The sequence below is a fragment of the Cynocephalus volans genome, chromosome 7 (assembly GCF_027409185.1).
Source record: "Cynocephalus volans isolate mCynVol1 chromosome 7, mCynVol1.pri, whole genome shotgun sequence".
Lineage (NCBI taxonomy): Eukaryota > Metazoa > Chordata > Mammalia > Dermoptera > Cynocephalidae > Cynocephalus > Cynocephalus volans.
This window is the reverse complement of record NC_084466.1, coordinates 119,241,938-119,255,450: the sequence shown is the minus strand read 5'-3', so window position 1 is coordinate 119,255,450 and position 13,513 is coordinate 119,241,938. Positions and strand designations below refer to the sequence as shown.

Sequence of the window (13,513 nt, the reverse complement as noted above, 5' to 3'; positions counted from 1 at the left end):
AGAAGTGATTCTAGGCAATACTGGCAGAAGAACCTTCCAGCTGAGCTCAGCAAATTTTTCTAACCCAAGGATTGTAAGCAAATAAAATGGTTATTGTTCTGAGCCACAAATTCTGGGATGGTTTGTTATACAGCAATAGATAACTAAGATGCTGTGCCTTCATTCTCCTATGTCCCTATGTGTAGACGGGACGATGGTAATTTCTGCCATCTTCCTAATCTACAGGAAAGTCATGCTAAGAGAGAGAATACAGGTAAAAATGCCTTGAACCCCATACACTCAAGTGTGGAATCTATTACCTTCTAAAATTACACTTATTTTCAAGTAGCTTCCAGTGTTTTTCCCTGAGAAAAGGTTAGCAACGAGTAACCACTATCCTTGAGATGGTACAGTGGTTTTCACACAACCATGCATCTTGGTAGTTTCATTTTTTGCCCTCTGCCCATCGAATAATATCTCAAGAGTGATGATCTATTGGTATTCTTGAGGGATATATCTCATTACATATAGCATTTCATTAGAATTATGGTGTAAATCATGATAGGCAGAGGACACTTGACACGGGAACGCTGACCCTACTGGGTAAGTTTATTTATTAGCTATAGTTCCCCGACATTAACCTCTTTTTAAGGAAATTTTTAATTGACAAGTAAGAATTGCATGTATTTATGGTGTACATCATGATGTTTTATGTATATATTATGAAATGGTTAAATCTAGCTAGTTAACATATGCATTACCTCAGATATTTATCTTTGTTTTTTTGTGGTAGAGCACTTAAAATCTACTGTTAGCAATTTTCAAGTATGCGACATATTATCATTAAGTGTAGTCACCATAATTTACTACATGAGCCTCATAACATGGTATAATGCCTTGGCAAAACTCAAAGTCTCTAGGAGGTCCAGATCTCTGAGTTTGGAAATGGTCCAAGGCACATATCGTCTGTGAATACCAGAGGGCTGTGTGTGGGGTTCTTGGTATGGGTTCTGAATTCTAAATTCAGAGAGACAAACTCATTTAGGGCCATAGTCTTTCTGCCACTCACAAACCTACAAACTTACAAATCAGCTAGGGAATCATTTCAGAATTCATTTCAAATGTTATATTAATTCCCAGTCTAGGGGAAAAAGAATTTAAAAGGGAAGTGTTCAAATGATAGTCTTATTTATATACTTTTACTTTCTTGTTTACATCCTGTGACTAGATATTACATTCATGAACAAATCAAAAATGGACTACAGAGGAAAACCTAAAAGTCTAAGGAGACTGTTCCTCATGAGTTGAAGAGACATATGCTGTCCAGGCCAGACTTTTACCTGAACAAAATGCAGCTACTGTGTTGGATGCTGGCAGTTTTGAAGGGGCTGTTGCAGGCCTGGTTGGACCTGTCTCCTTGACTAGCCTCATACTGGTTCCCTCATGCTCTACTGGGGAGATATTTGCCGAGGTATTCCTGGGTATGCAGCAACCCTGGTCAACAGCAGTAGCTGCTAACTGGGCACTGAGCTCAGCTGAGGCTTCTGGGCTGGAATGAGAGTCATATAATTCCTGTAGTCTAAGGATGCGCTGGCTCCAGGGCAAGACTGTTAGATCCAAGGGAGGAGCTAAAATAAACACGTGAAGAATAGGATCAATGACCCACCATCCCTAGCAGGAGAAACTTTGAGCATTGATTACTGTCTTAGTCACACACAGAAAACACACAATTTCCTTTATTCTGAGTTGAAATTTTTTAATTTATTGCAGCATTGCTATAAAGAATACATATTTATCATAGTGCCACTATTAAGCATACACATAAATGCATGGCTGAAGCCAGGAATGACATAAGGAAAATGTCAGGGTTAGTCAAATGTTAATCTTCCAGGCCCAGAATGCTGGGTAGAAATGGGATGGAAGGGGCCGGCCCCGTGGCGCACTCGGGAGAGTGCAGTGCTGGGAGCGCAGCAACGCTCCCGCTGCAGGTTCGGATCCTATATAGGACTGGCCGGTGCGCTCACTGGCTGAGCGCGATGCGGGCGACACCACACCAAGGGTTGTGATCCCCTTACCGGTCATGAAAAAAGACAAAAAAAAAAAGAAAGAAGGAAATGGGATGGAAGAAGGAAAACTGCAGATTTTGATGGTAGGCAGTCACCACTTATGACCCTTGGCAAGAAGGGCAGAAATGGGGTTATATGGTGAACTGAGTGCAAACTGAGACCTCATCAGCATCAAATAGGCATGCAGCACTGTTTTACTAGTGATGAATTATACGAGCTGCTGACTAGAGAACTGTATGGCTGGGTTGCACAGGGGAGACAGAACATGAAAAAACAACTCTCTAAAAATGTCCCTTAAAGCAACAAGCAAGACCACCCTGCCCAGCAACCTCAGGTTGGGGACCCCTACCTTCCCACCCTTCTCTCCCTCACAACACCATTCCAGGTCTTCTGATGCTCCATTTCTTTCCCTCTTCTTTGTCTCCCTTAGGGGCTGGGGAGCCCTCTGGGAGTGGGGCTGCCTGTGCCCTGGACCATTTCCTCACTGCCCTCTTCATGCTCAGGTGTGGAGAGAAACAAGCTGCCTATGCCTGAAGGGGTATTCCTGAGCAGGTTGCCCAGTTGCCGCTCATAACAGGCAGTTGCCTGCAGCAGATCTCCATTCAGCTTGTGATTCAATCCTCGGAGATACCAAGAATTGGATGCATTTTGTGGAAGATTTTCGCTGAGGTTTTGTAATTGGCATTTCATCTCTTCTTTCTCAGTTGGTGTTTTGCTTACAGACAAATCCTCTAAATGATGCTGGGCAGCAGTGTCTTCTGACTTCTCGTGATACTCCTGGAGGTTGCAAGAGCGCTGACGGAGTCGCTGCCTCTCAGCGTCAGGCAGCTCTTTACTGAGTGCTGTCGGACAACGTGCTTGTGCTTCTAGGCACTCAGTGAGATCGGAGTGTGCATTCCGAGGATCCAGTCCCTCCACAATCACTTCATTCGAATGTTCCATAGCATATTTCTCTCTATTTCCAATAGCTTCAGATTCTTCTCTCTTATGTATTTGTTTGTTTTTTGCCTTGCAGAACCACTCGATCTGGTGACAGAGGAAGCTATTGTATGGTACGAACTTCAGTGCCCTGTTTAACAGTTCAATAGCTTTGTCTAGGTCACCTTTTTTTCGGTAAAATTTGGCTGCACTACGAAGGACATCTGTTTGGCAAGGAGCCTTCTCCAGGACCTCTTCAAGCAATTGCTCCCCTTCAGCTTCTTTATTCGTCTTCTGCAGTTTCAGGGCCAAGAGAACCTTGACATATTGGTTATCGGGATCCAGCTCAATGGCTTGCATCAGAGCATTGACAGGGAATTGTTTCTGTGGATTTTCATCCAGACAATACATCGCAATTGCCAGTCCAGAGGAGAACTCTGGGTTGTTGGGTTTCTCTTCCAGGGCCTTCTGGAAACACACCTTTGCCCTTTCATTTCTTCCACACTTTAGTCGTGTCCACCCTTCCTCACAGTCAAGCTCTGGACACTCGATACTGTAAGGATTTGAAAACTTCTTGCAGGCTTGTTTCACCTTGTCTACATAAATCTGAGCTTCTGAGAGTCGGTCCATGTGATAGTAGACCCAGGCAAAGTTTCCCCAGGTGACCAGACTTCTGATTTCTGGTTGGCCAGTGTGCTCTTGCTGGATTAACTCTTCAGCTTGCTGTAAGCATTCCAGGGCTGCTTCATTGTGGCCTTTGCAGTGCTTTATGTAGGCCAACAAATTGTACATTGTAGCTTTAAACTCAGGGTTTAAAAATTCAATCTGGTTATATACTCTATCTTCTAGATCACGTGAGATACTATCTTCCTTGAATAAATTCCAGGTGAAATGGCATTTCAGCTGTGGAAGGATTTTCTCCAGAGAATTCTTGGTGACCTCACTGTGGAGAAAGTAAAGACGGTCACTGTGATGTGCACCTTCCAAGCATTGCACCCTGTAATGGCTAATTTTATATGTCAATTTGACTGCGCCATGGGATGCCCAGACATCTGGTTAAACATTATTTCTGGGTGTGTATGTGGGGTGTTTCTGGAAGAGATTAGCATTTCAATTGGTAGACTGAGTAGAACTGATTGCTCCCCCAGTGTAGGTGGGCATCATCCAATCTGTTGAGGGCCCAAATAGAACAAAAAGGCAGAGGAAGGGAGCAGTCTCTCTCTGCCTGACTGCTTGAGCTGAAACATCAGTCATCTCCTGCCCTTGGACTGGGACTTGGACCGGAACCTTCATCAACTCCCCTGGTTTTTAGGCTTTCGGACTTGGACTGGAACTATACCACTGACTTTCCTGGGTCTCCAGCTTGCAGACAGCAGATTGTTGGACCTCCCAGCCTCCATAATCACATGAACCAATTCCTCATAATAAATATCTATGTGTATCTATCTGGATCTATCTATCACCTATTGGTTCTGTTTCTCTGACTACTACACACACCTAAGTCTTCCTAGACAGGAGAGGGGGTACTTCCCTTTTGCTTCCTAGATTCCCCTTTCTATAGCTGTGGTCTCTGCAGACACCCACAAAGCATGGACTTATACTGTGTAAGCTGATAAGCAGAAGGTGAGGGAGCATGGAGGAGAGGAGGCAGCTGCAGTGAGAAGAACTCATTCAATTCCCAAGTCAGGTCTCAGTACTCGCACTTTCTGGATAAGGTTTATTTAGCCATCCATGACCCTTTACTGGGCTACCTCTTTTTGCCACTATTAGTTGTTAGGGATACTAAGAAAAGTAAAAGTTATCCCAGCCCTCTCTGCCTTCCAAGAGCTCACAGTCTGGTTAGAAGGAGGATGTAAAGAAATGAAAGCCCAGGCATGTTTGTCAATGTGCTAAGTGACTTAGTACTCTTCCCTTAGTCCTCTCCACCGCACTCACACACAGACCCGAGGGGGCTCAGCTTGAGTCTGATTAAAGAAGTCTCCTCACCACACAGGCCACATACCTAGAGAGAATAACTGTGTCTTAAGACACAAACAAACAAAATTAACAAACTTGTGCTTTGTGGTTGGAAGATACAAAGGGGGAGATCGCTTGCTTTGTTTAGTTAAATAAGGTGCAACAGTTCTCAAAGGCCACATCTATATTTGCCTGGGGTGTGGGCATGGCATGTTCTCCTGAGTCTGAGTTTGTGCTCCTCCTTTCCTACCGGTAAAGTCCTGGCACCATAGATCGAAAAGAACTTCAAAAAGTCATTAAACCAGTGTTGTCCATATTTTTGGATTTCACAGACCAGCACAATTTCAGAAAAATAGCTATGAACCAAACAGGGCTGCTGACTTATTTGGGAATACAATGACATGGGGAGAAAATCCATCCAAAAATTCACCAACTACTTATTCTTACCAACATTTTATTTTGAAAGGCAGAAAAGAGAAAGAGGAAGCATTTCTATTACTGCTGAAAAAGAAAGATATAATCTCAGAATAAAGGGAAGTTCTTTAAACTAAACACATTTGGCTCTGTGAGGAACCACTGACTTTTATTCGCAATTTCCTTTAGATCAGCACTGGCCCACACACCACTGACGCAACTGCCTTCCTGTATCTCTCTCCAGTAAGGCGGATCTAAACTATTTCTGACCCAATATGATTGCACATGATATGCTTTATAGTGAGAGGCACAGAAGCAACCCAAGGCAGTGAGAGTGAGCAGGGGAAGTAGCCATCCATATCCAGATATCCTCTTTACGTGTGTGTGTGGACCTGTGAGAGAAACCTGAGTATGAAGCTCTCGGGGAAATTCCATCCAAACCACCACTTCATCAGTGCCAGAGCTGGCTGAACTTTGAACAATTTATTCAGGAAGATGGCCAATTATGAATGTGGCTTCATGATTATAAAACCTATTGAAAATCGAAATTCAGGTCCATTGATTTTTCCTAAGCCTTCCTCTTTAGGGTCTCCAATTTGATAAAGTATTTGATACCTGATTTCTCTTTGAAATAAGATTTGAAGCAAAATATTGGACTGGGAGTCCTGAGCTCTGGATAAGAAGAAACATAAACCCCAGAGCCAGAGTTCAGGAGGTTTGCATTAAAATACTATTGCCCTTCTAAAAGCAAATATTCCATTTGCCAAGGTTTCCTCACTTGTTAATTTATCTCATATGTGTTTTTGAAAGTTGCTCTAAATACTCTTTATATGTATAAATAAACTAGTTAACAATAATTAAACTCAGATATTTAAAGAGAATACAAGTAGTCAGGCAGGATGATGGCTGCAGCAGCCTGACAAAGAGAATGTCTAGGTTCAGGTGAAACATGAGGAGGAGAATGCCGGGATATGATCTACCTGGATATTCAGCACCTAGAAGGCCCTGGGGGAGGTGGGATTCAGCCATGAGATCTTGCTGAACAAAGCAGTTAAAGCTAACACTGCTAGTCCTTAGGAAATTCCCAGAATCAACCTACTTACTGTCTCTTCTTCTCCTGCTCACCTACTGGGCTCATGACAGCCTATTGGTGCTGCACACAAATGCCGGGTAGATGTCACATCTCCTTGCAGGGCCTAGTCAAAGTCATTACTACAGCAGAATCTTGAAATTTTCAGAAAGATGCCCTGTTGAAATGGTAAGAGTGGGGGTTTCTAAGGAAACCTCTGAGGCAACTTGCACCACAGATGCACCAGTTATGCTCCAGCTGGCTGCATGAAGGGACCAGCAGACCTCATGCCCAGTCAGTAAATCAGAAAAGACATCATCTAAGGAGCCCATCACTTCAAGACATGAGCTAAGGAATTCTCCAGAGCAGTGCTTCTCAAACTCTAATATGCCAAACAACCTGGGGTCTTATCAAAATTTAGATGTGGATTAAGAGGTCTGGGATGCTGCCTTTCTAACGAGCTCCCGGGAGATGTTGCACTCAACCACACTGTGAGTAGCAGGGCTCTAGGAAGACTTCACTTTTTGGCAATGATTTCCAATCTCCAGTTTCCTATTCCTGAAATAACTCTTAAACAAGCCTTGCTTTAGGTCAGCATCCTTCCCACCTCTCCTACCCCCACTCACTTCAGACTTCCTCTGCTCACATTTGCACACATACAATGTAGGAAGCATTAGATGCACTTAAGGAAGAGGGAATTTGAAGGAAGACATCACTTCTTATATTATGTCAGCAGGTCTCAAACTTTAGTGTGCATATGAAGTATCTGTAGTCCTTTTTAAATATGTAATTTTTTTTTCCTGGGCCTTATTTCTGATATGCTCAATCAGGATTTCAGAATGCAGGGCTCGGTAACCTGCATTCAGGTTGACTGTGATACGGGGCATCTGCAGAACTCAGTTTGAGAGACTAGCACTTTCTCTCTGTTCACAGTCCACATGGGAAAGGTAGCAGGTAAGTAAGAAGATGGCTCAGGAGGACACATTCCCCAATTCTGAAAAAACAAACTTCAAGGTAAAAGTAACCTCAACATGAATTGGAAATTTGCAGTGCTGAATTCATCATTGGCACATTTGCTAAGTTTTTAAAATAACCACAACCACTACAACAAAATCCACAAACGCCTGATTTAGTCTTTTCAAATATAGAATACAAGAGAGGGATCAGGACCTCCAGTAAATTTCCTACACACCCAGACTTCATTGACCAGGTTTTGCCTGGAAGGATCTGAGCATGCGCTCCCCCTAGGCTCTCTCAATAAGCCCCTGTCCCTTCCCAGCTCCCCTGTGTCTCTAGGCTGCCTGACTCTAAATCAGAAAGAGCCACAGAAATAAAAATGCATGAATTGGAAAGACAGATATATGACCGAATTAGATAAATGCATAGTTAATCTCTAAGCAAATACCGGAACAGCCTAATTCAGGAAGTTGTATGTCAGAACAAGAGTTGGGAGACATTTTCCATTTCTTATGGGAGAAGTAGGGACTGTTTCCTCATGATAGCTGTTTCCCTGCAATTCTGAAAAGCCGGGGTCCAGGCTGATTTTATTTTCAGTTTGTTGATCCCAAACAAATGCTGAAGAGGTTTACACCCAGGGAGCTAACGCTTGGGTTTGTGCTTTTGTGAAAGAGAAAAGGAAAACGAAACAGATGCAATGCTGCCCAGATTCCTGTTGAGGAGAAACTGAAACTGAATGGGTGGGAGCTGAGCTCACTCTTGCTGGGAATATTACTGCAGACGTATTCTGATTCTGTGGTTTGAGAGACTGTAAAAAGGCACAGATTACAGGGGTCCAGTGAAATTGGGGTGGGCTCAGAAATCTGCATTTTGACAAACGAACTGGTAATTCAGTGGCAGGAGAGCCTGTACCACAGTTTGAGAAGTGCTGTTCTAGATGTATTTTAAAAAGCAGTATCTCCATTTACTTGTGGAAGATACCGTAGTGAGTCAAACAATAAATTAGACAATCTACAGTGCAGGAGGAAAACCACAAGACACCTGGATTTTGGTGATCTCTTTGACCAGCTCTGGGATATTTCTTGAGTTGCTAAGCTTCATTTCCTCACCCTTAAAATGCCCTGGGATGAATTTCCTTTTTCCCTCCATCCAAATTATAGGAAACTATGCCCTGAGAAGATCCACTTTCACCTTTGTCTAAGATGTGGCTTGGGGCACTCTAAGGGATGGGTCACTATCAGAGAGTGGTGCTTGCACTCCAGATAGGGAGCCTGAGAGTCTGGTCTTGCCAGTCCCTGACCCTCTCTTTAAAGTAAGCATAGCTGAAAACGTTAAGGTCATTCACCTTTTGGCTTTTGTGCACAGAGTGAGAATATGCTCAGGGATAGAGTCTGGTGCTTCTATTAATGACGCTGCGCTGACACCTGCTCTGTATGCAAGGTCTTGGGCAAATGTGCACTTCTGAGTCCCATTTTACTCATCTAGAAAATAAGGCTAAAAACAGAAATAATAGCTCTTATTTCTTAGCACTATTGGAAAGGTGATAGGAGATAACGCATGAAAAACACGTAGCAGAGTGCACTACCAACTACTGATCACACAGAAACTCTTACCACCATGACTGTTGGTACATCAGTGGTATACTTTTAAGTGGATTTGTGAGTATGTGAAGCAGGCAACAGAGTTCCTTGGTGGATGGGGCAGAGGAGAATGCTCATCAGCTGGCAAATGCCAGATGTTTCTCCAGGTGATTTCCATCTGTGGCAATTTTTGGCAATGCTGGGGAGGAGTAGCCCAATGTGCCTCTGTCCCTACAGCCTCTGAGAATAGGGACACCTTGATATGGGCTTCAGTCCACCAAAGTCCAGAGAGACCCCCTCAGAGCTACTCAGGTCAGTGGCTCTCAACACACCCAAACACAGGACACTGCAAAGCCTCTTGGGCAGGCTGGCTACCAAGACACTGGGAAGGCCTGGCTTTCTTGTCAACCCCACTATGCAGACACCATTAATGTTACTCTTGAACAGGAGCCCATTATACAAGGCAACCTGAGGCACTTGGCAGTGAAGACCTCTTACTCATCTCATTTCCAAATATGACCTTGCAGAGCATGTACAAGTCTTTGGGGCTGAGAGTAGGGCAGTCAGTTTCCCTTTCTTCCCTCCCTGAGTGCTCAATAGGATCCTCCCTTCCAGGCAATCAACCCCTCAATCCTTCCCCATAGGTGTTTGGTGGAAAAGGCATCTTTTTCTCTTAGTTCTCTCTGAGGCTCTATCCAACGTCTGAACTGTAGCAGGTCTGTATGCATTTTTTAAAATCAAGTTTTCTGAGATTATATTTTACACACAATAAAAAACACCCACTTTAGGTGTATAGTTTGATGAGTTTTGACAAATGTTTATACTATATAACCACCACTACTATCTCCTTATAGACTATTTCTGTCATCCCCAAAGATTCCTTTGTGTGCTTTCCTACTTGGTCCCCAGCATTTTCAGGCAATTATTGCTTTCCATCATTAGAGATTAGACCAGTATAGATCAGAGATTAGGTCATTATGTTTTTGAGAAATTATTTTTTACTGCTCACCAGCATTTACCACAGCAATACAAATAAACTTTTAAGCTTTGCATTTTGTTTTCATGTAAGAAATGAAAAAAAAAAAAAAATGACCATCAATAAGAATTGTTTCTTCCATTTTCCACCTTGAAGTGAATAAATGTTTTAGGGCAAAATTTCCCTCTACATGAGTTGGGTTTGCAGTACTGCTTCCATCTTTCACAATATCCACTGAAAAGAAATACTTCCTTTCAAAATCACAAGAAAAAAAAAGCCTTTGACTTAGTCCTTTCAGATAAAACAACAGCAGAAGAGCCTGCAAAGAGTAATTCTGGGCTGGCCCATTAGCTCAGTTGGTTAGAGTGAGGTGCTAACACCAAGGTCCCGGTTGAATCCCTGTACTGGCCAGCCATCAAAACAAACAAAGAAGTAATTCCCTTAGGTTTAACTTTGAATCAGAAAACATTGTGTCTGAGTGGCTCTCACCACTCCTGCCAAGCCTCCCTCTTATCCCAGCTCCACCAAATGAATAGTTCTAGAAACTTAGGAAGCCTGAGTGTGTATACCAGTAAAAGCCACATAAATAACCACAACTAAACAACAATAAACAACTAAACCAAAAATAAACAACTGATAAAGGGCTAAAATGACGAAGGCACGTTAATTTCATAAACAACAGAACAATTTAGGAACTTGCCAGCACAGGAAGCAGCTCAGCTTAGGCTGTGCACTCCGGCACGGAGTGGTTATGCATTTTTATTTCACTAACCTCATGACTGCAAGCTGCTTCTCTGCTGTTCCGAAAAGCTGAGGAGCCGGATGATTTGCTCTTCCGAAATCGTCCTGGTCTGCCTCACGTAAGTGCTGAAGGAACTATATAAGAGGGAAAGGTGGGGTAATGCATCCATCAGCAGATGCATTCTCCTTTTATGAAAGGGAAGAGGAAAGTGAAACTGATTTCAAATCGTCAAGAGGGAGAAAACGAAACCGAGTTCAAAGCCATGACTCCGAAACTGCAGTTGGAGAGAATGTGAAATCTAACCACCCATCGGCGGTGGGGGGCGGGATTCTGATGTGGTTTCTGGGAACACAGGATGTGAAAGACTGTTTCAAAATATTTTGTAAAAAAAAAAAAAAATAGCAGTATCGTCCACTTATTTTACTTGTGGGAGACAATTTGCATCAGAGACCCGCATTTAATTCTCTTTGTTCACTCTACTAGCTTTAAAATCACTGAGCCTGAATTTCCTTTTTGCCCCCCACGAAAGCCAAGCCCTGGAGGGATCTCTGGGCAGTTTAGCTCTTTGAGATCTAAGACAATCATTTTCTTTTGGAAACAGTAATACATGTACTATTGTTGGATGGATGGATGATAAATTTATATATTTATGCTTTGAGCTCTGAAAAAGGAGGGTGTTACTCTGAGAAAACCCCCCTCCCCCCGATTTCTATACTACTTCCTAGCCATGATGCAAATGTCCATAAAAACCTAAGGAGTATAGCCTCCGCGGCTGATTCAATGAGGAAGGAATTGCTAGTTAGATAAGAGAAAGGCTGCCTCCATCCTGGAGCTGCACAAAGCAGAGACTCTTGTGTAGCAAAACTATCCCAGTCCATGGTATTTCCAACAGTCGAGTCTCATAAAATACGTCAAGCTCAGAGATTGTTGTTAAGTCCTGTGAAAATAACCCTCAACTTGGAAAAGTCTGTAATTTTAATTGGTTGTCTTCCTTTACAATCTGTTATCCTGTTAGTAATAAAGTAACATACCTTTATAAAAGATATAAATGTTTGTGATATTATAAAAGGTATAAATACTGCCCTTAGATCCAAGTAAAAGAGGGTCCCTGCATTTGGCCCTGTGCTTTAAAGGGCCCCACATGTCACAGATACAAAAAATATAAATTTTTAAAAGAACACATGGATCTCTGTTACTCAGAATCCAGTGCTTAATCCTGGCAGAGTGGGACTTGCAACCCTAAACATCAGGCCCAAGAAAAACTTGTCTCTTTCTCTTGCCTTCTCTGCTCAAATTGTACTGTGAACATTTGTGCAATGTGAGGGTGCTGATTTTAGAGACATACTCTGATTTGGAGGGCTTAGAAGGTCCTGGTGACAGAGTGCTTAGATCAGAGAAAAGGCAAATTAACTAAATTGGTCAAATCCTTCCTCTTGCCAGAATGCAATAGATTCCTATGTAATAAAAACTTATTTTTTCCCATACAGTAGTACCAACTGTCCATTTTCTTGTTTTTCTTCTTGTTTTCCCAGTTCAAGAAGTACTCATGAATTAGCACAGTATTTGTAATAGTTGCATATGGTGACTAAATAACATTCTGCATTATTAAGAAATTCATATTACTCTTAAACTTGGACACATGTAGATTTGAACTGACGTATTGAGTTAAATTTTCTTTTGCACTTGGACTTTTTTTTTTCTTTTTTTTTGGTGCCAATTTGCCAATGAATAAGGTTCTTGGGTATAGATATTTAAATGTAAATTCAGATGGGACCAGATTTTTGTACCTTACTCTATTTGGAAAATAAAATGTAGAATTTATCCAACGTATCTGTTTAGTTACAAAAAAAATAGCAGTATTTAAAATTCTAGTAATGAGAATGGCACAACACAATAAAAAGAAACGTAGAGGTAAAAACAGGTGACAAAAAAAGCTTTCTTTATATGCCTTTGGAAGAAGAGTTCTCATTTTTCTGTCAGTTGTATTGAAATATAATTCATGTATCATACAATTCACCCCTTTAAAGTGTACAATTCAATAGATTTCAGTATGTTCACAGAGCTGTCCAATCATCACCACAATCAATTTTAAAACGTTCTCATTACCCCACAAAGAAACCCTGCATTCCTCAGCTGTCATCCCCCAGTCCTTTTACCCTTCCTCCCCAGCCTTAGGCAATCAGTAATCTATTTTCTGTCTCCATAGATTTGCCTACTTTGAACAAGTCTCAAAGAAAAACTGTTAGTTTTGCAAAGTACCAATTAGCTTCTCAACTGCTTTGTTTTTCTATTAGTAATAGAAAGTCAGGGATGGGAAGAAAGAGAGGTGAAACAAAACAAAACAAAACAAAACAAAACAAAAACTGTTCCTTTTAAAATCTCCTCCCTCCCACCTCCTGCAGCCCAGGCAGTTTTAGGTCCCAACATGGCCTCAGTCCTGCTCCCTCTAACAGTAATAAAGATTTTTTTTTTTTTTAATCTGAGCTCGCAAGAGGTGAATTACTGAGAGAGAAGGCTGTAGGCAAAAAAAAAAAAAAACATGTTGGTATGATCTTCATGCTTGGCCAAAGAATGGACTGAAAAGTGGAATGAGATTGAACTGGATGCAGGTCAGTCTATAACCTTGTTAGGCAAGGTGTAGTTAATGGACTAGCAACATTGGTTTGACTTGAAAGCTGGTGAGAAATGCAGAATCTCAGGCTCCACCCAGACCTACTGAATCACAATCTGCATTTTAACAAGAACCTCAGGTTACTGTGTGCCCATGAAAATAGATACTGCACATTAAAGTTTGAGAAGCGCTGGTCTAACTAGAGCTCTAGATATTCCACAGGTGGTAACATTTACGACCAAGTG

General features: G+C 42.0%; 1 protein-coding gene across 1 annotated transcript; it reads right to left on the bottom strand.

The window, feature by feature from the left end:
• Positions 1 to 1,741: 1,741 nt before the first annotated feature.
• LOC134382056 (interferon-induced protein with tetratricopeptide repeats 3-like) lies at positions 1,742 to 10,914 on the bottom strand. The gene is made up of 2 exons (XM_063102178.1): positions 10,688 to 10,914; positions 1,742 to 3,906 (listed from the first exon to the last, which is right to left on the bottom strand). Exons 1-2 carry the CDS (start codon positions 10,690 to 10,692, stop codon positions 2,472 to 2,474), a joined length of 1,440 nt encoding a protein of 479 aa, XP_062958248.1. The 5' UTR covers positions 10,693 to 10,914; the 3' UTR covers positions 1,742 to 2,471.
• Between the last annotated feature and the right edge of the window lie 2,599 nt (positions 10,915 to 13,513).